Genomic DNA, 24,693 nt, shown 5'->3' with positions numbered 1-24,693 from the left:
CTGCTCTTATGTTACATGCTCATTGTTCCTTCAGTACTGGGTTTTTCTTGTATACATATATAATCTCTAAATACTGAATTTATTTGAACATAGTCCGTATCAGATTCAAATGTCCTTGTCTAAATTTATTACTGCTGGTGTGAAACACGGAGCTGGAACCTGTAAATGAAACATTTCCTGTTCATGGGATACCTTTGATTTCCCTAGGAAAATATTTTTCTCTGTTCCTAAATATATCTCAATGTGTGTTGTAAATCATGTGTTAAATTTATGACTAATTTCTACCAGTGTTTTCCAAAAGCTGTTAAATATTGGATAAACCTTGCTAGCAAACATAAAAAATTACATGGGGCTTATTAGCAGACTAATGCATTAAGAAGACCTACCTTTTTTTACTTTTCTGATTGAGGATGCTGTAACCTTTTTCTGTGGTTTCCAATTGGCCGTACATCAAAAACTCTACATACCAGGTTAATAAGCAAGAGACCTTTATGTTTGCTGAGTAGAATTCTTCTTAAAACTTCTTCTAGTTTTACATCAATTTCCAGATCAGATGAACATAAACAACATTAAAATCTCACCCCTAAAAGTATGGCTACAGTTAAATCTTTTGGTCATTTAGGGTAAACTTCAAAGAATTGCCTGGGAGAGGCACACAGCACACAAAAGCTCTTTTCTGCATAATGGGATTTTCTATATTATCTTCCACTCGGGCTAAAACTGTCCCTTGTACTCTTGCTGTTTAACATTAACACAACAACTGCAGAGACAGCCTCTAAGAAACTGAACTGAAAACCTGATTAAACTTGGAGACATTTAACGTACATTTCTTTTTGACTGCACAATGAAAGATGTATTTAAAATAATATCATTTAAGGGCTGAAGTTTGTTAATAAGCCATGCCATATTTCATTTTGCTCATGCAAACCTGAGTCTATGCAAAAATGTAATGTAAATTACATTGGGTGATACCAAGGGGTTCTTTCTGGAATCCTCCAGCTTCCCTCGATATTATTTTTTTCCTTCTATCATTTGCAGAAGTTTTGTTTTAGATCCCAATTTTGGGTAGAATCCCTTGCTTCCAGGAGAAATAATTTAGCACTCTAGAGAGCAGGAGGACAGTTGAAGACCTGCCTTAAACAAAATAGTAATTCCAAAAAATAATGGCAAAATGTATGTGTTCAAAGTCAAGGAATTCAAATCGCACAAATCTATAAAAGTGACTATTATACCAATAACTGCAATTTTAGAAGGTAATTTTTAAAAGGTGAGGTTTGGGGAAAATTTTTTTCCATCTAAATGAAGTGGGGTTAAAGTTACAATAGTAACTAATACTGACAACTGCTATCACACTTATTTTCTCACAATGAGCCACAGTCAAACCAGTGTAATCGAGTGCAATTCCTGAATTGGGTCGTATGATTAGGGTGAAATCCTGGTTTCACTAAAGTCAGTAGCAAAACTTGCATTAACTTCTGTAAAGATAGTATTTCATTCTATGTGTCTTACACATTTTTAATTTGGTAAAAGAAATATGATTTTTTTTAAAAATATGTTTCAGCACTGCAGATCCAAGCTAGCTTCAGAACAACAATCTGCATTCTATTCTGCCTCATGCATTATTACCATAAATGTCACCTATCTTCAGGATTTGTGTTTACTAGATGTAGTCATGTGTAGTGTAGGAAGAAAGCATCATGAGTTTTGGATACCCATCTGAATGTACAGTTCTCACAGACAGAGAAATCCCTTTTTAAAAACATGATAGGAGAGTCACCAGAATATTGAACTCAATGAGGCCAATTTTACAGAACAGAACCACACTAAGTTTCTAGCACCAACACCAATATCTTAAGAACAAATTCCGTCCTTAGATGTATGCACTTGGCATGTGTAGTCACCAGGAGCTGTGCACATGCATCTCAGTACAATTTAACTAAAACGAGCTGCCTGCTGTTTTTACTTTAACATCTGAGATAAGTCAAGCTGTTTTTCCATATAAAGGCACAGAGAAGAATTTGAAGACTGTTATTATTCATGAACAAATCTGCATTCAAAATTAGCACAATGAAACAGTCAACAAATTCTGAAAGAAGAATAATTTTCTTTTCAAAAACACCATGTAACACAAAATATATTCAAAGAGACAGGTTTGATGAAAATATGAATAATATTATAGGAGCACTGTAAGTATCAATGGCAATAACATGTCAGAGCATATGGAAGTCTTGAAAGATTATATTATAGGAAAAACCTCTTGCAATTGGGTGTCATCTGATTTAAGATTATAAAATACTCTTGACTTAAGGTTGTCATCTCAAGTGAATGTTCCTAATCATTTTAAAAGATGGAGGTTTTTTATTAAGATTGTGATGAATTGTTTTCATGTGTCACAAGCAAGCATGTTCATCAACAGAAATCTGCCACACAGGCAGATCTAGCTAAAGTCTTAGTTAACAAAGAAAAGCATAATAAAATGTATCTCTAGCTATGCCAAGTTTCACTCACTAAGGAACAAAAACCAGAGAAACAAGGTGAAAGTTTACAAAGCAATTTCAGCCAGCCATTTTTCAGGAAGGATCCAAACTAAGTATCTCTTTAAGCGGCAGCCAGCACATCCCCTCAGCCCATGCCGCTTCCCGCAGCCCCCAATTGCCTGGAACGGCAAACCGCGGCCAGTGGGAGCTGCGATCGGCCAAACCTGCGGACGCTACAGGTAAACAAACCGTGCTGGCCCGCCAGCAGATTTCCCTGACGGGCCGTGTGCCAAAGGTTGCCCATCCCTGATCTAGCATATACATTTGTATAAGCTGACATTTTATATAGAGGTTTTATAGATTTGTTTTCTCTCTTCTGTGGCACATGGCTGGACATTTTGGATATTAAGATGCACCAGCCCAAAAAAGTCTTGAAGTCACTGTTTCTGTAGGAACCAGTAGTGATTGAAAAAGAATATGCAGTGATATCCAAGAATGCATTCTTGTTATCTTGATACAGAAAGTGTGTGTATGAATATTCTTGTTAGGGTTCAATTTATGGAATTTAGGCTACTGAGTCAAATACCGTGGACAGACTTTTTAAACCACTAATAGCTAAGATTCGTAAGGCAAGATAAAGATAATCAAATCACATGCTTCAGGGAGCAAGTTAATCACCTGTAGCGTTAGAAAGAAAACTAAATATTTAGAACACTAAATGGTTGTGCTTTGCACGTATGTGTATATAGAGGTTTCTAGATTACAAAGCATCAGATATATATGTATATATAGAGAGAGACCTATGGTCTCATCAGGTGTCGCAATTTGTAGGTTTACTCACAATGTAAAATAAAAGTGGGTTTAAAAACAAGGTTAATTACTTACAAATAATAATAGTAATACAGTAAATGAATAAATAAGGTAAATAACATCATACTTTACATCTTTACATATAGCAATCAAAGGGTATATGTCTACACTGCAATCACAAGAGGTGACTGAAGCTCGGATAGCTTTAATCTAGCTATTTCGGTCCTGGAGCAGTGTGTGTGGTTTCAGTATGGGCTAGCCTCCCAAGTAATTATCCAGGGTCCCAGGTGGCTTGAACAACCCACACTGAAGCCAACTCCGCCACAGCTTCCACTGCTCCGGCACCCAAACTAGCTAGATTTAAGCTAGCTCGGGTCTGTCTACGATGTGCGGCAATCACACCCCATGATGATCAAGGATAAGTATAAAAACAACAAAGAGTCTGGTGGCACCTTAAAGACTAACAGATTTATTTGGGCATAAGCTTTCGTGAGTAAAAACCTCACTTCTTCAGATGCTTCTACGAAAGCTTATGCCCAAATAAATCTGTTATCTTTAAGGTGCCATCAGACTCCTTGTTGTTTTTGTAGATACAGACTAACACGGCTACCCCCTGATACTTGACACCATGCAAGGATAAGTATGTTGCTTCAAAGCAAGAACATTTGGTATAGAAAAAATATGACTTAAAATATTTACAAAGATTTTACTGCAAACCTAAATTATTTGTATTAGCACATATGATGTCGAATTTGTTAATATAAGAATGGCCACACTGGGTCAGACCAATGGTCCATCTAGCTCAGTATCCTGTCTTCCAGCAGTTTTACAAGGAATGGACAGAACAGGGTAATTATCGAATGATCCATTCTCTGCTGTCCAGTCCCAGCTTCTGGCAGTCAGAGGTTTAGGGACACCAACTTCTCATGATAAAGAGATTGCACTACAGTACTTGTATGAAGTGAACTGAAAAATACTATTTCTTTTATCTTTTTTTACAATGCAAATATTTGTAATAAAAAATAATAATATGAAGTGAGCTCTGTACACTTTGCAATTGAAAGTGTTGCAACAATTCTGTGTTGCAATTGAAATCAATACATTTGAAAATGTAAAAATAACCCAAAAACATAATAAATTGTAATTGGTATTCTATTATTGCTTAATAGTGTGATTAAAGCGATGATTAACTGGGATTAATTTTTTAAATCTAGTTAATTTGTTTTGCATTAAGCGCTTGCATTAATTGCAATTAATTGACAGCACTACTTTGTAATAAATTGGTGAGGCATGATTTTCCTTTGCAAAAGCTGTGTTGACTCTTCCCCAACTTACTGTGTTCATCTACATGTCTTATAGTTCTGTTCTTTACTATAGTTTCAACCAATTTGCCTGGTACTAAAGTTATAGATATTTACTGCACAGAGAACCTACATTAACAAGCATTCAGTAAAGCATGATTAAAAGGAATTGTTTAATATACACGGACTAGCACATAAGCACTGTGGGCCAGATCTTGCTCCCATTGAAACCAACAGTAAAACTAGCACCGACTTCAGTGAAGTCAACTGTATGTGATCAGCATGCTACAAAATTATGTGCAAATACTCTTTGGGAAATTGCAGCATGAATCCAGTGCACAAGTGATGCACGATTTCAAACATAGGCACATGTGTCCGAGAGTGTTGTCTAGCTGTTAGAACAAGGAACTGGGCACCAGCAATGCTAGGTCCCATTTGCGGTGCTGCCACCAAATTGCTGTGCGACTTTAGAGAAGAGAGTGAGTGAGGCTGGTTTAAGCACAGAACCCTTGATGTAGGGATTATCCCCATTATAAAAATGGGGAACAGAGACACAGAGACACTGTAACTTTCCCAAAGTGCAGGGCTTTAATCATAAGACTATTCTCTCTCTTCTCCAATGGTTAGAAAAAAGGATGCAGACAAGCCCCTGGAATGAATTGACCTTGCCTTAGTAAACACAACTGGAAAATTATGCAAATCTGGGCCATCATTCTCAGTTTAATTTGTCTTGTTTCTTGTGCCCAAGAATAAGCGCCCCACAAAATTACGAAGTGTTCATATAAAACCCAAAACCAGATACTGGTTGACATTAATTAACATACTACAACGAACCAAAAATACTATGTGACTGTTTCTGTAAAGAAAAAAGAAAAAAAAAATACCCAAAGGATTTCCCCCTGCAAAATCTCACACAAGACATTTTTGAATTGTGCAAAATTTCATAACAAAACCCTAAACCAATGAGTTTTGGGGGTTTGTTCACACCTGAAAGTCAAAATGAAACACAATGAGATGTAAACCCATGCAAACCAAAAAAAACAAAGAAAAAGTTTGCAAAACCCCTATACATGGAAATTGGTATCTTTCGCACAGTTCCATTTAACGCCCAAAATGTGGATGTTCCACACTGCAGAAATCAGATTTCCCTAAAAATGCATCTCCAGTAAATCAGGTCTTAAATCATTTCTACCATTTCATGGTACGTAGAATATTTATATTTTTGGAGAGTGGTGTAGAGCATCCATAACTTCCATTGACTTCAATGGAAGGAGCAGGGCCTAAACACTTCTCAGAACTGGGTCCTTGCTTTGTGACGCTATAAATAACCATACTAATACTTATGCTTTATGTATTTATAAAAATAAAATACTACTACAATAGTTTTGAAGGGAATATTTCCTGGGATGGGGGGAAGGGAGAGCAAAGAGCATCTACAGTATTTGGATTCATTAGCATAAGCTTTACTGATAGTTTATCCTGTTTCCTAATGAAAGCAAAAAAACCACCATGTCTCTATTAAAAAGCAATCAGATTTGCTATGCTGGTGACACTTTAAAGAGCACATTATGTGGGAAAACAAAATAAACATTTACCCTGGCAAATGCAAGTGGATTTGGGGTTTTGACATACTTGGCAGGCAGGTAGAATTACATTCATGTCAAGTATGCAGAAAAGCTAATATAATATTTAAATATTTGCTTAAGTAGTATAGTATTTAAAGCAACACATTAGAAAAAACATTTTTATTAAAATAGTTTAAAGGGTTTTTTTTTATTAAAGGACACTACATAAAAGTAACGTTTAGCTGAAATCAGTACTTTTGCTCCCTTTGTTATAATTCCATTTATTTTCCCCATGGTCAGTGTCTTCATCCTCTTTAACTGTCAAGTCTTTGTTTAGATTTCCAAAACAAAGGCAGTTTTATAGTGATGATTTAAACTGATAACAAATATGTGCAACTTTCCAAGGATCCAGCCCTTGAGAATCATAATGTTACAAATGTAGATATAACCAGTTAACGCTGGCTGGCCACGCACTCAGCTAAGTTTTACAGATGTCATGTGGCTTTAGATGTTTAACATACACACTTACTTTAAGGCTTTCTAATTCTGAATCAAAATGTAAATATATATATATATTGTGACAGGGACAGGCCAGATGGCTACAGGAGAGTGATCCTATTGGGATCCAGGAAGTGGGCGGGCGTACAGGAGAGTGATAGAAGGCAGATATATTAGCCCCAGATTAAGTAGGTCCCTTTTCCCTGGGTAAGGTAAGAGGGAAGGTTCCAGAACAATCAGGAACTTTCTGGAAACAATTAAGGCAGACAGGCTGATTAGAACACCTGCAGCCAATCAAGAAGCTGCTAGAATCAATTAAGGCAGGCTAATCCGGGCACCTGGCTTTAAAAAGGAGCTCACTTCAGTTTGTGGTGCGAGTGTGAGGAGCTGGGAGCAAGAGGCACAAGGAGCTGAGAGTGAGAGGGTGTGCTGCTGGAGGACTGAGTACAAGTGTTATCAGACACCAGGAGGAAGGCCCTGTGGTGAGAATAAGGAAGGTGTTTGGAGGAGGCCATGGGGAAGTAGCCCAGGGAGTTGTAGCTGTCATGCAGCTGTTACAGGAGGCACTATAGACAGCTGCAATCCACAGGGCCCTCGGCTGGAACCGGGAGTAGAGGGCGGGCCCGGGTTCCCCCCAAACCTCCCAACTCCTGATCAGACACAGGAGGAGTTGACCCGGACTGTGGGTTCCACCAGAGGGGAAGATCTCTGAGGCGAGCAAATCTGCCAATAAGCGCAGGACCCACCAAAGTAGAGGAGGAACTTTGTCACAATATATATAGACTGAGATTTTCAAAGTCGCCTACAGATCTCAGCCATACTGCGTACCATGGACCTAATTTATAAAAAGGGCTGTTTCAACAAGACACCCCAAATCTGCATATTTTACACACTTAAGTAGGCTCTTAGTCACCAAGGCATGGGTTTGAGTGTCCAAAATCAGGATCTGGATGCCCTGTTTCCATGTTTGAAAATTCAGCTTCCCAATGTGTATGGGAAGCTGACACCCTGAACACACACACACACACACACGGCCATTCATCCATGCTAGCAGAAGTTGTAAGGATGAAGTTCAATATCCGTTATAAGCCTCCATTTGTCTCAATTACTCATAATTTTCTGAAACAATTTCATTTGCATAAGAGATTTTTCCATGATTTTTCTCAGCTCCTAGGAGAAGTTTGGGAAAATATGTAACAAAATTTGTTCACCCATTTCTGAACTGTGTGTGTAAAACTAAAATATAAAAAATAACACTTCTGCCATACATTTTGGACATACATAATTTTAAAACATACTTAGAAAGAATTTGTTCGAACATCTGCAAATCTTATTTGATGTAAATATTACACAAATTCTAACAATAATGGGTCAGATCTTCAGCTGGAGTAAATCAGCAGAGCTCCACAGACTTCATCACTGAGGAAACTACAGCTCTATTGACACTAGCAATTTAAAACAATGTACAAAGAGATGATATTTCAAGGCATAAATATAAAGGGACAGTTTTGAAAGTTCAGTTTTACCAATCAATTCCTACCTTTCTATGGCTTGATATTTCAACCCTTATGTTGCACTAACAGTTGTTGGATTCCAGATACTTTAGGGTGATTAAACATATGCCACATCTCCAGACATGTACCATATGCATAAAACATTAATAAAGTGTGAGTATGTGCATGTTATATGTATATTCTCTTAGAATCTATCAAAATGCTCAGGATATTTTCCTGTGCTTTCAATACAGGTGAATTTGAAATTCAGAATATTGGGCATATCGTATTTAGCCCGTACAGAACAACAACTTTAATGATAATATTTTGAGCCTTGGTTGCAAAGAACTAATAGTCTTATAGTAGTCACCATTCAAAGTCACGCTATTGCCACAGTTAGCACATTATGTCATCTGAACAATTGCAATATGTTATATGATCTACTATTGTAACTGTTAGTAAATGCCGACTCTGTAGTGATGACTGCTACTGCATGCTTAGGGTTTTTGAGTTTTTCATGACTCTTTGGAGCTCGTATTTGGAGCTGTCAATCAAAAGTGTTCCCCATTAACTAAAAAAAACAAAATTAAAGATATCAAGATTATCAAGTCTATTGTTATATCATCTCCCTGAGAACTTTACTACAGTTCAGTAACTGGAAAACAGCTCTCCGGTCTTAGTATGCACAGGGAAAGATTTTGCAACTAACACTTTCATTTTGTATGTGTGTGGTTACATGTAAGGCAAACTGCCTGACTTCAGTATATCCGACGATACTATTATAATTATCAGATATAAAACAATTAGCTTCTGATATGAGTTGACAGCTAAAACATCTCTGATATACATTTTTTTAATGATATACATTTTTTCCAAGCGGATGTAGTGTGTGTGTGTCCCTTTTTCTAAATCGTTTGATTTGGTCTTCCTGAGGAGATGGGACCTAACGCCAGATGCTGTGTGTAGTACATTTTTTTCCGGCAGATGTCTGCAGCCTGAGAGAATCAACAGGGCTTTGAATAACATCTCCAGCATAAGAGTCTTCTTGTCACAGTTGCTGTATGTTATAGGATACGAATCCCACACAAGTGGATGAACCAATTTTAAATAATACCATCTGACAATGGCAGAAAAAATTGTTAGAAGGTCTGACAAAGTCCTGGAGATGGCTGTTAGCCTTGGGAAATAAAATCCAGCCCACTGACAAAATCTGCTCATCCTTCTTTTGTTTGATCAGATGAACATCCAAATTTAATGATTCCTTTCTAAGATCCAGAGGCAATGTTTCAACAGCATTTAACTGAACTGCCAAGGAGCTTTCATTTTTGCCCTTTAAATATGCCATTCAAAAGAATATTTTAGAAAGATGCTAACTTTAAGAACCGTTAGAATATACTACAGAATGCATCTTCATATGTTTTTGATATTAACATGATTTCACATTCACAATTCATGTCATAGCTTGTAATGAAATCATTTTTAGAATTAAAAAGAATAACTAGCTACGACTCAAATGTGGTAACGACCATATTGATTCCAGACTGCCAAGAAAATTATAAGAGCAAGAAAAATGTGTATAGAAGGGGTCAATATCATATTCCTCAAGTCAATAATTCCACAGGTTGGAGTTAGGGGCTCTTTTCTAGGAGTAAAAATAAACCCCGGGCTCCCATTTTTTAGACTGAAAACAATCTCCCAAGTTCATAGCAATTTATTTCTAATGGTGATAGCACAGGACTGGGGCTATGTCTTCACTGTAAACACAAGTGTGTTTTCACTTGGAGATGGTTAACCCAAGATAGCTATTTTGATGTAAAATCCTTGTGGAGGTAAGGTACTGTAGTCATTACCTTGATATAGCTAGTTGAGGTAAATCCCAAATTGGGGGAGGCGGTTATAGTGTTGACCTGACTACCTGCAATGAGGTTAAAAGCTACCTGTATCTTGTTTCCACTAGGATTTTATACTGAGATAACTAGCTCAAGTAGACAATCTGAATGTAAAAACATACCGTATGTAGCAGCGAAGACATAGCTTGGGAGTCAGTACTCATGGATTCTACTCCAGCTCCTTGAGCATCTGATTTAACCTCTTTGTGGCTCAGTTTACTCAAATGTAAAACACTTTAAGCAATAATGATCTACATTAAAAGGCTAATTATTTAATATTTGTAAAGTATTGCGTGATTCTTGGTTTAAAAGAAACTCAAATAAGTACAGGTTTCAGAGTGGTAGCTGTGTTAGTCTGTATTAGCAAAAACAATGAGGAGTCCTTGTGGCACCTTAGAGACTAACAAATTTATGCCCAAATAAATTTGTTAGTCTCTAAGGTGCCACAAGGACTCCTCGTTGTTTTTTCAAATAAGCACAGTTTCATTATTGTTAATCGCCACTAAATCTAAAAATCTATTGTAATGAGAAATGTGCATGGTTATTGCCTAAATCCCTTAAAAAGAAACCATGCCGTTTGTCATATCATCTGATCTCACTATCTGAGCAGTGTCTGTATAAATCAGAACTTGAATGGGACCTCCAAGGAATCCCTATGTCCAGGAGATATGGTACTGATGATTAAATATATAGCACTCCTTCTTCTGAGTCAGCCCTGATTCAGTGCCCCAGCATAGCGTAAAAGGGCTTTGTGCTACTGAAGACATACAAAACTTAGGTCCTGGTAACCCTGTGATAATTAATTATCCAGTGAGACTTTTCAGAAGAATGAGAAAATTATCCCAAGTATCCTGGCCAAATTCCAGCATGGGTTAGTTACAATCTGCCTATCTCACTTCCTTTGTAGTATCAAAGGTACGCATAAGCCTTCTTTACTTCCTATCCTAGAAGTCTGAGCAGTGTTTTGTCAGATCACAAACTACCTGCAATCCACATAATTTTAAACATATAGTACAGGGCTGGAAATGTATACAAATCACCCCTACAGCCCATATTCAGTGTACACATGTCAGTATTTGCCAGTACTTGCGAGATATGAAAATGAGAAATAGTGAGGATACCACTGACCAATTTAAAGACCATTTTTGTTGGTTGTAAGACATCCTGCTGAGTGCATCTATATGTTCTCCTCTTCTGTTGACTGTACTTTTAGCAGGTGAACGTGATGGTGAGTATACCAGAGCCACCATTTGCCTGCCTCTGGAGAGGGCCTGGGAGCGTGCTCCCCACTGTTTGCTAATATAGTATATGGCCATGGTATTGTCTATGAGCATCCGTACTACACAGTGTTGTATGGACTGGTGGAAGGCTTTTGGAACACATCTTAGACCTGAGTTCCAGAACACTGATGTGGAGTTGGACTCCCAGGTGTTCCAGAGGTCATGCACACAGAGGTCCTGACAGAACTCCGACCGAGGCATTTGTGATGGGTTTAACAGTAGGTGATGCAGGTATGAATGACACCCCTTGCAGTACGTTGTCTCTGGTCTCCCACCAGCAAAGCTGTTGAAGCAGTTTGGGGGATATGATTAGCTTCCTTTTCAGATTGTGTACATTGGGCATGTGATGAGACATTACTCAGTGTCGTAGAGGCCTCATCATTTGCAGATGAGCAAAAGGTATAACATAGGTAGAAGAGGCCACAAAACTTTGGAATCATAGGAAGAATTGTGTTGTCTGCATTGGTTGATCCCTGAGAGTTATCAGGAAGTCTCTTATCTTTAGGTTTCAGAGTAGCAGCCGTGTTAGTCTGTATCCGCAAAAAGAACAGGAGTACTTGTGGCACCTTAGAGACTAACAAATTTATTAGAGCATAAGCTTTCGTAGGCTACAACCCACTTCTTCGGATGCATACTGAGTGAAACATATATTGAGGAGATATATATACACACATACAGAGAGCATGAACAGGTGGGAGTTGTCTTACCAACTCTGAGAGGCCAATTAAGTAAGAGAAAAAAACTTTTGAAGTGATAATCAAGATAGCTCAGTACAGACAGTTTGATAAGAAGCAAGTGTGAAAATACTTTCAAGGGGAGATAGATTCAATGTTTGTAATGGCTCAGCCATTCCCAGTCTTTATTTAATCCTGAGTTGATTGTGTCTAGTTTGCATACTTCTTCCTCTCATAGAAGTTTCTCACAAGAGGGATCCCTGAAGAGAGTGTGAAGACAGACGTGAAGGGTCCCAGTGTGAAATTAAATTGAGTAGCCGTTTCTCAGGTGTCCAAAGGTATCAAAGCTGGAGTGGCAGGGTGCATCTCGGATCGCTTTAGAGAAGACCTTGAAACTTTTGAAGGAGCACTAAGATGGTCTACTTGGAGGCTCAAGGAAGTCAAAGTGCCTCCAGGCTTAGCTGTCTGTCCTTTCTCATGCGAGGGGTGAAAGCATAGCAAATTGTTCTCTAGGACATATGTGAACCTCTCCCACGCACACTAGGCACCAAACATGCAGCAGTCTACGGAAAGAGGGCTGAGCAGGACTCAAACCTTTTGAATTCTGTACGGGGTTTGGGATCTGACAGAGCCTTTTGGATAATCTGAAGCAAGCAGCTCCAACTACTCTAACTAAATTAAGAGTACACCTAAGAAACTAATTATAAGAAGAGAGGCTAACTAGATTGCAGACAGAGGTAGTTCTGTTTAACTCTCACATTATCCGTCTTCTCCTCTCCCTTGGAGTCCTTTGAACTTCAAGGCTGTGTGTGGGGGCTAGGGAGAAGGAACTGAGGATATTGGGTTAGTGCTCTCCCTTACATAAATGTAGTCAATGATGTCATCCTAATATGACAGCACTCTTGCCCCTCACCCGCAGCAACACCGAACAGTATTCTAGGATCTCATGGCCTCTATGACAGCTATATGATTTAGTTAGGGATTGGTCCTGCTTTAAGCACGGGGTTGGACTAGATGACCTACTGAGGTCCCTTCCAAACCTGATATTCTATGATCCACCATATCCCATGCAGTTTATGACCAAAGTCATCATGATGGGCACACACTGGCTCTGAGTTTTGAGATGGAATTAGAAATAGGACTGTTAAAAAATATACCACTGTCAAAATGTTACCTCCTCTGGGCTTTGATCCTAGTCACTGTCAGGGTGATAGACTGGTGTGCCCTTGGAGACGGATTGTCAAAATGATTTAGTTATGTTTATTTATTTATTCAGATTTACCAAAAAAGGACTGAAAAGATGCACACAAAAATAACTCCTATGGCAGGTACCTCTAACATTCTTATACCTGGAGCTGCAACCACTCCTGTACCAGGTCTGCTCAGTTTCTGACTCCCATTGCTCCAACCACTAGGCATGACTGCCCACACACTGATCCATGACAGGTAATACCCGTAAGATCGCTACACCAATGCTTCAAGCAAAACTAATTTTCCATCATAGCCTCAGGCAGAAGGGGGGGCCGGGCTGGGGGCTGGCCTCCCCGAGCCTCCGTTCACACGCTGCCCATGCTCAGAGTAAACTCCCATGGTTTTGCCGCAAGGATAAGTTTTTATCTACACTTTCTTTTTGGATCAGTTTTCTTTCCTGGATCAAGAGAAGAACACAGTATGTGGGCACTGTCCCATATAATTAGGTTGCCCAGTACTTTCCATTCTAAAGGATTCTTTGGCCTTTAGTTCGAGAAGCATTAACATTCCCATTGTTTGCAGCAGGCCTTTGCTATTCAGGAGGAAGACACCTCTCAGGAAACAGAAGTGCCTTTACTCTCTTCTGTGAAATTCCATTCACATTTAGTTGAGTAATAAAGTGTTAAAAATCACCATTTCCGTTCTCTCACTCGAGTTCCACAGGAAAATTCTGATAGCATGCCAAAATCACTGAGCGTTCTAAAGAGCCCAGCTCATGCTGTCACCAAAGCAGTAGTAGTGGACATTGTACTGGAAATGTATAGGAGCAGCTATAAGGGGAAGAGAGAGTGAGAGCCAGGCTAGGCTTCCCCCTCCACAATAGCTCCAGCAACCCATACTCTCTGGTGGCACAATATGGGACAGGAGCACCCCTACTCCCTGGAGGGTGGGAGATGGAGAGAGACAAGGCAGGCTCCCCATAAACGTACCTCTACTGTTACATCTATCACATAGTCCCAGCATACCATTCTACACACACACACCTCTAGGGCATAACAATTTAAACGAAATCCCCCAGCTCCTGGCAGCCCATCCTCCCCTTCTAGGGGCACTATATGGGGCAGGACCCCTCACCTCCCAGAGAAGAGACGCGAAAGAGCTGAGCTGAGTTGAGCCTGGCTGTGTCCCACCACTACCTGGACCCAGCAACCCAACCCTCAACTTTGGGATAAGAGTCTTTCCTTCTGCCAGCTAACACACTGAGTCCTGGAGTTCAGGTCAGATAGGTCTGTGTTGCAGTGCTCAGGCTCAAAGTTCAAACCCTGCTAATGATGCAAATGGGGGGACTTTGTGAGAGCTGTACAGAACAGAATTTGTTTTTACCTTTACCTTTAAAAAAACAACCACCTCAGAAATTATATACAAAAATGACTTCAAAGGAATGTTATTAAGGTTGCAATGCCAAGTTTTATGGTTGACTGTGCACCCTTGGCTTGATCCCGTTGCGCTTATAACTTTAATTACATGATCATATGTGATGTGATCATAAGCACACATTTTTTCCATGAGACCCCAACCTCATTCAGTGCATAAGGATACTGAATTAAGGTTTCATGGGCAACTCTAAATCTGGTGTTTCCTAATTTCTGAGAGCATGACTCTGCAGCCTAATTAACGTTGTTTTTGTTTTTATTTAGTTTAATTTGTGTGAGTATATCTTTTACACACACAAATTACATTAAAATAATGTTATTAAGGTTGAAAAGTCAACCACTCAAAAGTGAGGAAATGCTAGAATTAAGGTTGTCTGTGAGTATGTATTATAATGCAGTCTATAATCACGATACTATTTTTTCCACCAGATCCCTTTCTCATTCAGTGCACAGAATCGATGGTGCTCACTTACTGAGCAGCTATTTAATATTTTGTTGTATCCTCGTTGTTCAATCTGTGGCCCGATGCCTTATTTACTGCACATTATTCAAACCTTGATTTGAAGATACAATTATTTATTTCCTCATAGACTTTTTCTATGGTGCTCATTGCTGTAGTATCTCAATGCTTCACAAATATTAATTTATTTTCACAAAACCCTGTGAGGTGAGAAGGTGCTATTATCCCTGTGATGCTGTATGATTAAAGATGACTGTTTATATCATACAATTACCATAAATCTTGTACAACATGTATCATGTAAGTTGTCAATGGAAACATTACAATCTATCAAGCATGATTATCTTGGTTAAATCCATGTATCATCTTTGTATCTGAAGTTATGAATATTGGCTATGTACTTGTATCTTAAACCTGTGTCGTATTCTTGGATGACATTCACCAGATAGATTTACATCAGGGCTAGACAGCTATTTATTGATGGCCTATCAATAACACTCAACTCCCACAATGGGCCATAGAAGAAACTCATCCCACCCAGTAGGTCTTCCTGTGGATGCCTCAGACAGTGACGTGCCAGTGGCCATCCCCTGTGATTCAGCAAACCATGTGTAAGGACATGTGACCTGCTCATGTGACCCTAGACACCATTTTGGGCCAGTAACTTTTTACAAACGGGCTGTGGGTTTTGTTTGGGACACTAATTTTCCATGCACATGGCAGAGAATATAAAAAGACATCTCCATGTTGCCTCTTTTCCTGCTCTAATTCTCTGGACTGTGGATTTACAACTAAAAGGAGCATCTTGAACTGTAGACTGAGGACCTTCCAATCTCTTGGAAGTTACCAGAGAGATGTTACAAGTCAGCAGTCATTTCCATCACTGCTACAAATCTGATATAAGGACTTTGAAGTCATTTGTATGTATATGATCTATTAACCATTTATAACTCTCCTTTTCTTTTATTAATAAATCTTTAGTTAGCTTACTGAGCATTGGCTGACAGTGTGATATTTGGGTAAGATCTGAAATATATACTGACCTGAGGGTGTGTCTGATCCTCTGGGATTAGTAAGAACCTCACATATGGTGAATTAGGTTTTCAATAATCTCTCACCATTTCAGAACTAATTATCTGGATGGGAGCCGAGGGCTGGAATGTATAAGCAGGACTATGTTTGGCTTCTGGTTAACCAGTGTTGTACTGCAGAAGCTATTTTGTTACTGGATTTGTGAATCTATTTATAGAGTAAACCACCAGTTTTGGGGGTTGCCTGCCCTATTTCTTGCAGTCTGCTCTGAGTGTGGGTATTTTCAGTGAGGCCCATCACAGGCACCCAGTCACAATCCCCATTTTATAGATAGGGAACTGAGGCACAGAGAGATTAAAGTCAAAAGTAGCTACAGTTTGAGACACCTTCAACCTGATTTTTGAGAGTACTTAGCATTACATAGCATTTGATATGCTCAAAGCACAGTTCCCACTGACTTTAGTTGCAGCTGAGAGTGCAAATGGGACCCAAAGGTCTCAAGTCAGACACCCAGAAAACGAGGAACACACAAAAAGTGACCACATGCAACAATTTTTGATTTAAGTTACTTGCCAAGCATCACACAGTAACTCTGTGGCAAAAGTGGGGATAGAATCCAATTCGCCAGCATGGCATTTGAACACCTTAACCTTGAGACCATCCCATCTCTTCTTGCAATCCCTGTGCCTCATTCACTATGCACTTTCCAACTTCCGCAACAAATGAAGCAGAGGCCTACAGGCAACAGTCTCTGTCACTACACAGTCCTGATTCATTCCCAAAGCAGGTCCATCTTGTGCACTAAATGAGACAAGGGTCCTGTGGAAAAAATAGCATCATAATGCACATGCAAAAGAAGGCTATTTAAGGAACCTTAATTCTGATATTTCCTAACTCTTGAGTGCTTGACTTTGCAACCTTAATAATGTTCTTTTAATATACCTTTTTTGGGTGTAATTTTCTAGGTTTTAAGAAAATATAAACTGGAAAAATATTCCATAAGGTGGCATCATATTGACACCCACATGGGCAGTCAGTAGCATTGCAATCTTTATATTCACCACACAGACATTAGCTAGCAAGTAATTGATAGTACAGGGTTTCTCAAACAGTGGTCGCCGCTTGTGTAGAGAAAGCCCTTGGCGGGCCAGGATGGTTTGTTTACCTGGGAGCTGCTGGAACAGCAGCTGGAACAGCTCCCGTTGGCCCGGAGCAGCGATCCGCGGCCAGTGGGGTCCGCGATCGGCCGGACCTGCGGACGGGGCAGGTAAACAAACCGGCCCGGCCCGCCAAGGGCTTTCCCTACACAAGCGGTGACCCCTGTTTGAGACACCCTGTGATAGTAGGAGCAGGTTGAATTTTGTATGTGGACCAGCACTAGAAGTGGAAGAAAAACTTTGCCAAGGGGTTCACAGATATTTGCGGACAGCAGAGGAGCGGTGAGACTCAGGAATCCCGGGTTCCATTCCAGGCTCTGGATGGGAGTGTGCGCTGGTGGAAACAAACTCTTTTGCCATATCCCCATTCCATCCTGTCTCTTTGCATGCCTGGCTCCATGTCCCAGCACCATTCTCCTTTCCCAGCCAGTCCTAGTCTCTCCCTCTAGGCTCGCTGGAATCCCAACTCCCAGTCTCTCCTCCTCCCGACATCCAATCCCTGTCTTCTTGCCGAGCCAGTTCCCCCCCTCCTGGCTCCTTGTCCAATCCATCTCTCCCTTTCCACCCCACCAGCTTTCAGTTCCAGGCTCCCTACCCAAGCTCCTCATCTAATTTCAGTCTCCCCCAACACCCTCTCTCTGGCTCCTTGTCCCAATCTCTTTTCCCTGCAAGTCCCAGTTCTCCCGCACACTCCAGCTCCTTGTCAGATATGTCTCTCCTCTTGTTGCCCCTGTTCCCACCCAGTGGTTCCTAATCCCAGTCTTTGTTCATCCAGTCTCTGTCTTGCCCCCTTCTCCCCAGCTCCCCCCAAATCACCTTGCTCTCCATACCCCTGCCCCCGTTTCCTTCACTGGCTCCCAATGCCACCCTCTGCACACCAGCTCCCAGTCTTCTTGTCCAGCCAATCCTACTCTTTCCCAGAGTTCTCAAGCTGTCTCCTTGCCTAATCTGTTCTAGTCTTGCCCCTCCAGCTCCCAGTAGCAGTTTCTATCCCTTCCCCCAGTCCCAGTCTCACTAGACTACTTATCCCAATCTACTCCTCTCCCCCCCTCCTGGTCAGTTTGTTCCCTCTGCATTTTAATCAGATGGCTTCCTCCTCCAGGGGGGAGTCATTGAGAGCACAGAAGAGACAAGCTGTCTGCTCTCACTTCCAGTGCTCAGCCCCCAACCTGGTACACCTCAGCTAGGGGCAGCAATTTGTGCTGGTTCTCTACATGAGTATCATGAACAAGGTATTTGGGCACCACCACACCTTTCTGAAATTCCACACCCACTGTTTCTACAGAACACACAAGAAATGAACAAGTCCTATACATTCCACACACAACCCTCTTCCTGCTGGGAGATTAAAGAGGAATTCCTTGCAGCTTACTCTATTTTGCAAAAGAGTGAGTGAAACCAGTTTCTTTTCCATGAACTATGCACAGCTCACCATAGGCTTTTCAATGAATGCAAGTATTTCCATTAGCTCCATTGGGAGTGTATAGGGAGAATCAGGTCTAAACTGAAAATGAATCTAGGGATCTTAGAACAGGTGGTATATTGGCCTACTTCGTTTTTAAATATGTCTTGTGTGTAATTTTATAGGACAATATCTTCTAACAAGCCACACATTTTGCCTACCCCTTTCCAAATGTAACCAAGCTTTAACTTTTTCTTGGCTTCAAGCCTACTTTCTAAAGGTACTGTATTCTTCTATTGAAGTTATTTTCCCTCCACTGTTTATTCAAAAATGCAATGTACTATGAAAGCATTATGGTGGCTATTCCTGCTGAATTATTGCTATATAAAATCTGAGTGTTGGAAATATATCCCTAAACTAGCAGACAGAGTGACAGATGAATGGTGTTCCTTTGAATCCTAAGGGAACAACAACTGAAATACAGCATTCACAGTGTGATGCTGTTTGCATTCCTTTGCATGTCCGTTCAGCTTTCTGATGGGAAGGCTTTTTCCCTGTGGGGGAGATAGCACCATTATAAAACAAATGACGGCAAATGACTTTTTTAGAAAGGAAAAGAAACCTTCTACACTAAAGTACATTTAAAACGGGTCATTTTTGCAATTACTTTAGCTGAAAATAAACAAGAGTTCTGACTATTAAAATATTTGTTTCCGATTTTTATCAGCATATAGCAGTACTTTTGACAAATTTTTATGTGAAAACACAACATTGGGAGAACTTTGCGTGGGTATTCTCAAAAGCAGCTAGGGGACTTTAGAGCACAAGTCCCACTGACTTTCAATGGGTCTTGTGCTCCTAAACCCTTTAGACACTTTTGAAAACGTCCTGTATTTGCACAATTAAGCATTCAGAAGTAAGAAAAGATCATCGGCATCCTTACTTCACATTATGATTCAGTATACAGTTTTTGTAGCCAGATATTTATTTAGCATTTTGTAAGTGCTGTGGTTTACTGTGTGTGTGTCAGATAAACAAAGTATATAAAAGCCATTTCTATGAAGACTACGGAGTAAACTGTACTTATGCACCATGTACTAAGATTGGAAACCAGATTCTCTTCACTGATCCAGGCCATTTCCACCACTGAGAAGGTGCAGAGGGACCACATATTAACCATTATCTATCCAGCTGTGAATTCCCCGGCATGGGGGAAGTCTCAGCAGACATAAAGCCAGCATAGTTTGCTTCTATGCCACCACACCTTTTGGTCAAAGATAAAGGATGGGCCACAAGGGGCATGACTGGAGTTCAGCAGTACTCATTAGTGGATGGTCTCTTGGGGACTGTTACCAGCTGGCACAGGTTGGTTGTTCTAACTCATGCTGGGGCTGAGATTGTGCCAGGCAGCGAACCAGAACATTGTAGTTTACCTGAGCTTAGAAAGGAGTCTGCCCCAAATATAAGAGCAAATCTACTTTCACTCTGTATTTCGTGACAGTAGAGTGTTCCTCTTCTTAACCTTAACAGTGCATTTCCTGACCTCTGAGAGCTTGATTTTGTAATCTTAATGTGGCACTGCTGCTAGGTTGTTTTTTTAAAGGGTCCAACTCACAGGAATTAATATCTTATTATATATTAAGTGGCATATGGTGGCACCAACCAGAGAGAGAGAGAGAGTGTTCTTGCCTATAAAAAGCATGTAATCGGAGACTACTACCACAGCAGCCTGAAGCTCCTCCAGCACATCTCAAAATCTGAAAGGCTGTCATCCATAGGAGAGTGAAGTAAGTGGCCAAGCTAATATTTATGAAAATAGACCACCTGAAAAGTTCAAAGTACCAGCACATTCACATGCACACACTCCAATCAGTAAATTAGAAGACAAATGCAAAGAACTTAGACCAGCACATGCCAGCTTACCCTTTTGGCCAAGCCATGTCATACACTAATTCTAATTCTAACCAATTTTCTCTTTTCAAGTACAACTTTTAAGACACAGAGAAAAGCAAACTTGCAATCTATTGGTAATCTTTCATTGTGCTCATGGATTCTATAGTACACTAGAGGCAGCAGAAGGAAAATTCAATCACAGAGTGATGCCAATGCTGATTATTCTATTGCACTTTAAAGGCAGGAGGCTGCAATCCATAAGTCAAACATGGTTTCCCAACAGACTAGCACAGTTGTGGTTTATTCTTGAGAAACTGTAACCTATCAAATCAGAAACAGGCAATTTCTATGCTCCTGACAGTTCCACTTTCTACTGTCTATAGTCAAGTTATGTCTATGAGGTGAAATATTTTATCCCATCTACAGTTTTGTTACTTTGAGTAGCATAACATGGATCGTTTACTGTTAGCTTGGGAGACTGAGGTTTAATGATTCAGTGATACAGAATCTCTAATCCAGCTTTTATTGACAAGCCAGTTGACTACTGCTGCAACTATTTATTGCTGGTTTTGATACTTTCTTATACTGATACACTGACTGTAATATATAACACAATTGTAATATAATCATGTACTTAATTGAACCAAGAATGATTCTTCTACTCTCAATTACTTTTAAGCCCTGAATTTTAAGATTATTCAGCTTTCACTTGCACCTTTTTGACTCCTATCATTGCTAGAGGTAGTATGCTTGTGTCAGATTAACGATATAGTAAGATGTCTCTAGCTGCAAGATATTCTGATTGTAGAATGCCCCTTCTATGTAAATCAACAGAGTTAGCTGATATTTTTCAATCAAAGCTGAAAAGCTACTTGGTCTACTTCATTAGTGTTTGAAAGTGGGTTGGAGCTTTCCTTAATCTTCAGTGATGGAAATATGTGATGGACATCATAAAAGAGGAATACATTTCATATAGTTTCAACTATAATTTTATCACATGTTTTTTAAAGAAATAAAGCATAGACAATATTTGCTTTCGGTATCATAAGTGAAACCATACCACTAAACAATCATATCCTGTTTAGCCCATAATGACATCAGAAATATATGTTTATCATCTGCTCTGGACAACTTAGCATGTTTTTGGCCCTGGGCAAAGTGGAACTGAAACCATTTGCAGTTGTCCAAACCAAGATAACCACACATTTCTGAGGTAATTGATACCTAAAAGGAACACTGCCTTTAGATCACAGTTCACGATTTAAGTACACTAATTCCTTAAAGAAGGTTGTTAAAGTTTTGAAAGTATGTATGTCTATTGGACTGCCTCCAAAACTTAGCATGGGTTAATCATAATCTACTGCACACAGAAAATGTGATACACTAGACTACTTTACAACTCTTCCTTTTAGGAATGGAATACATTCCCTGCAATTGCTTATTTCTCCCTATCCACTCCAAAAAACAAAATTTTAAAAAAACGGTGGAGGGGGGCAAAATTTTGAGCGCTTTGAAGTAACATGCATCACAAACTAGATTTCTGGTTCTATTACCAACTGTACAGGATATTTAAACACTGACTACACATTTCATGGTGTTTCAATCAGTGTGAATGTACTGTAAAAGTTATAGGGCATGGCTCTTTTCTCATACTGCTGCAAATCACGAGTAAATTCATTGAAACTAATAGAAGTAGACCACTGTAAAACCAGCATCAGAGGAGAATCAATCCTATTATGTATTTAATTGCATCCCCTACGATTCATGAACTGAACTTTTATGAGGGGGAAAAAACGGGTAAATGAAGTCACGCGAAAGCTTAGCCTATGGCATGTGAGCAGATTCCCCAGCAGGCTGATAGAAAAGAATTATCTAGAAAGTCAGAATGGGCTCCTCCAGGATAAGTGTCTTCACACTTTTCAAGCAACTCCTACAGTTTAGCTGACTAAAAAGTTGGTTGTACTGGCACAAGTAAATGTAAAGCAGCAAACAGTTGTGGGCCAGGGCCCAGAACAATTGCTCTCTCATTAATATAGTATTACTTACCACTTGTATACTGAGCCAAAAGCATGCATGGTGCTGTACAGAACCAATCAAAGGAAATGTCCTTCCTCCAAGGAACTTAAAATGCAGGTTTGAGTGGTGGGGAGGGAAGATCTTAAATGACTTGTCAGAATTGCCATTCCTGCTACAGAGGCTGGAAACCATTGCTCTATGGCATGGTTTCTGAACCTGGGGGTCACAACCACCCAGCCCTCCCCATATTACTAAATGGGGGGAGATCCTGGCAAGATTCTGCCTAATTGGGATGGGAAGTCCCGGTACAAGAAAGACTGAAAACCACTATTCTAGCACAGGATGAAAGTCACGTTATTTCTTATCCAGGCTCCTTAGGAAATCCACCAACAGACAGAAGAACCAAGAAGGCATAGTTGTCAAATATGGCTAAATATGTCAGGCAGCTCACCACAAAGAAGAGAACAACAACAACAACAATAAAAAACCCTACCACCTCTCTACCACTGAAAATATGTAAATTCTTTTAAAAAAGCAAACAAGACACTTTAGAGATCTTATAAATAATACAAAGTAAAGACATTCAGGGCAGATCTCTGAAATAATAATGAAGACAGACTTTAAATGTATACGTAGAAAAGGAAGCAGATCTTAAAGAGAGAAGGGTAAGCTCAAGACTGTGTGGTGTGGGAGCAGAACTTTTCCACTTTATTTCTAAGCTATGCTAACATGGAAAAAGGAAGCTGATTATATATTCTTTAAAAACATTTTCCCATATAAAAGGAGTAATCAGAAAGACTTCCTCACAACTGGCACTATCCTAACCGCAATATTTTGAAATAGAATTTGCTGTCTATCCAAGGGAAACAGAGCTGAGATGGATTGAAAGATCTATGACTACATCTAGTCCATCCCCCTAACTTTCAGCATGCATAGATAGGATAACAAGAAACATTTCCTTCTTGGAAGAAATATGGAAATAAGATTCTATTTACACTATCTACCTAGAAAGGCATCAATGATTTGAAAAGTGTTGAGAAAAAAAAAATCAGAACAACATGATGTATGAAATCTATTGCACATTTCCTTTCTATTCTGGAATTGGATGTGAGTGGGGAATAGGGTGACCAGACAGCAAATGTGAAAAATTGGGACGGGGGTTGGAGGTAATAGGAGCCTATATAAGAAAAAGACCCAAAAACCAGGACTGTTCCTATAAAATCGGGACATCTGGTCACCCTTGTAGGGAAAAGGACAAAAATTACCTCCATCCGCTCTTGTTTAACATCATCAATCTCATCATCTTCAAACATAGCCAAGAGCTCCCCAGTCTGATCAATAGAGTTGAGAAAGTCTTGAGCCAGCTTCTGACGTTTGTTGACACTGCTACTGTTGAATTTGTCTATAGAAAGGTGAACAAAATTAAAAACAAGTCTGTTACTTCGGTTCATCTGTGACTCTTTACATCTGCAAGGCCTACTTTAATAACATTAAAAGTGAGGACCTGTTTGAACAATACAGTGCTTCCCATTCTGATGACAAATATATTCTAAATGTTCTAGTCACTAGGTTTAAACCCTCCTTTGGAAAAGAACATTTTTGCTCATGGGAGGCTCTGTACCTGTGCACAGTTGTGAGGGCCTGCTTTTACTTATATCCTCACACCATCTTTAGCTTCTTCTGACTCCAAACACGTCAGAGTTTGGGAAATGAGGCCTTGACAGCCACTTATCAAACTGCAACATTAATTACTAACATCACAGGCTTTCATAACCAGAGTGCACTATGAAAGTAAACTATATCAAACAGGGCACTACCAGCTAATCACCTGAGACAAAATTGCCCGAGGCCCAACCATAGCTGATATGCCCCCTGTAAACCCTTTCTTGTTACCAACTGATCTGCACAGAATCTTCCTGGGGAGGTGACTCCTCTCTCATGTGCATGAATACACTCAGCCAATGTAACATAGGGGAGAAAATTCCTTCCCAAACCCATACATGGCAATCAGTCAATCTTAAGGACCTTATGTCCTAAAAGCAATCATCACACAAACCTCAAAATGCAACTTTGATGCTAAGACAGGAGATAAGATAGGTCACCCCTCAGCCAAACTCCAGAA

General features: G+C 39.8%; 1 protein-coding gene across 14 annotated transcripts in view; it reads right to left on the bottom strand.

Moving 5' to 3' along the window:
• SUPT3H (SPT3 homolog, SAGA and STAGA complex component) overlaps nt 1-24,693 on the bottom strand; it is a 469,967-nt gene that overhangs the window by 106,421 nt on the left and 338,853 nt on the right. For all 14 annotated transcript variants that reach the window (XM_026655958.2, XM_026655980.2, XM_026655952.2 and 11 more), the window contains one exon: nt 23,837-23,973. In XM_026655958.2, the coding sequence (XP_026511743.1) occupies nt 23,837-23,973 (137 nt within the window). The remainder of the gene's footprint in view (nt 1-23,836; nt 23,974-24,693) is intronic.

The sequence above is a fragment of the Terrapene carolina genome, unplaced genomic scaffold, assembly GCF_002925995.2.
Source record: "Terrapene carolina triunguis isolate 2854851 unplaced genomic scaffold, T_m_triunguis-2.0 Scaffold42, whole genome shotgun sequence".
NCBI lineage: Eukaryota > Metazoa > Chordata > Testudines > Emydidae > Terrapene > Terrapene triunguis.
Note: the sequence above shows the minus strand (reverse complement) of the source record. Positions and strands in the feature narration are given on the sequence as shown.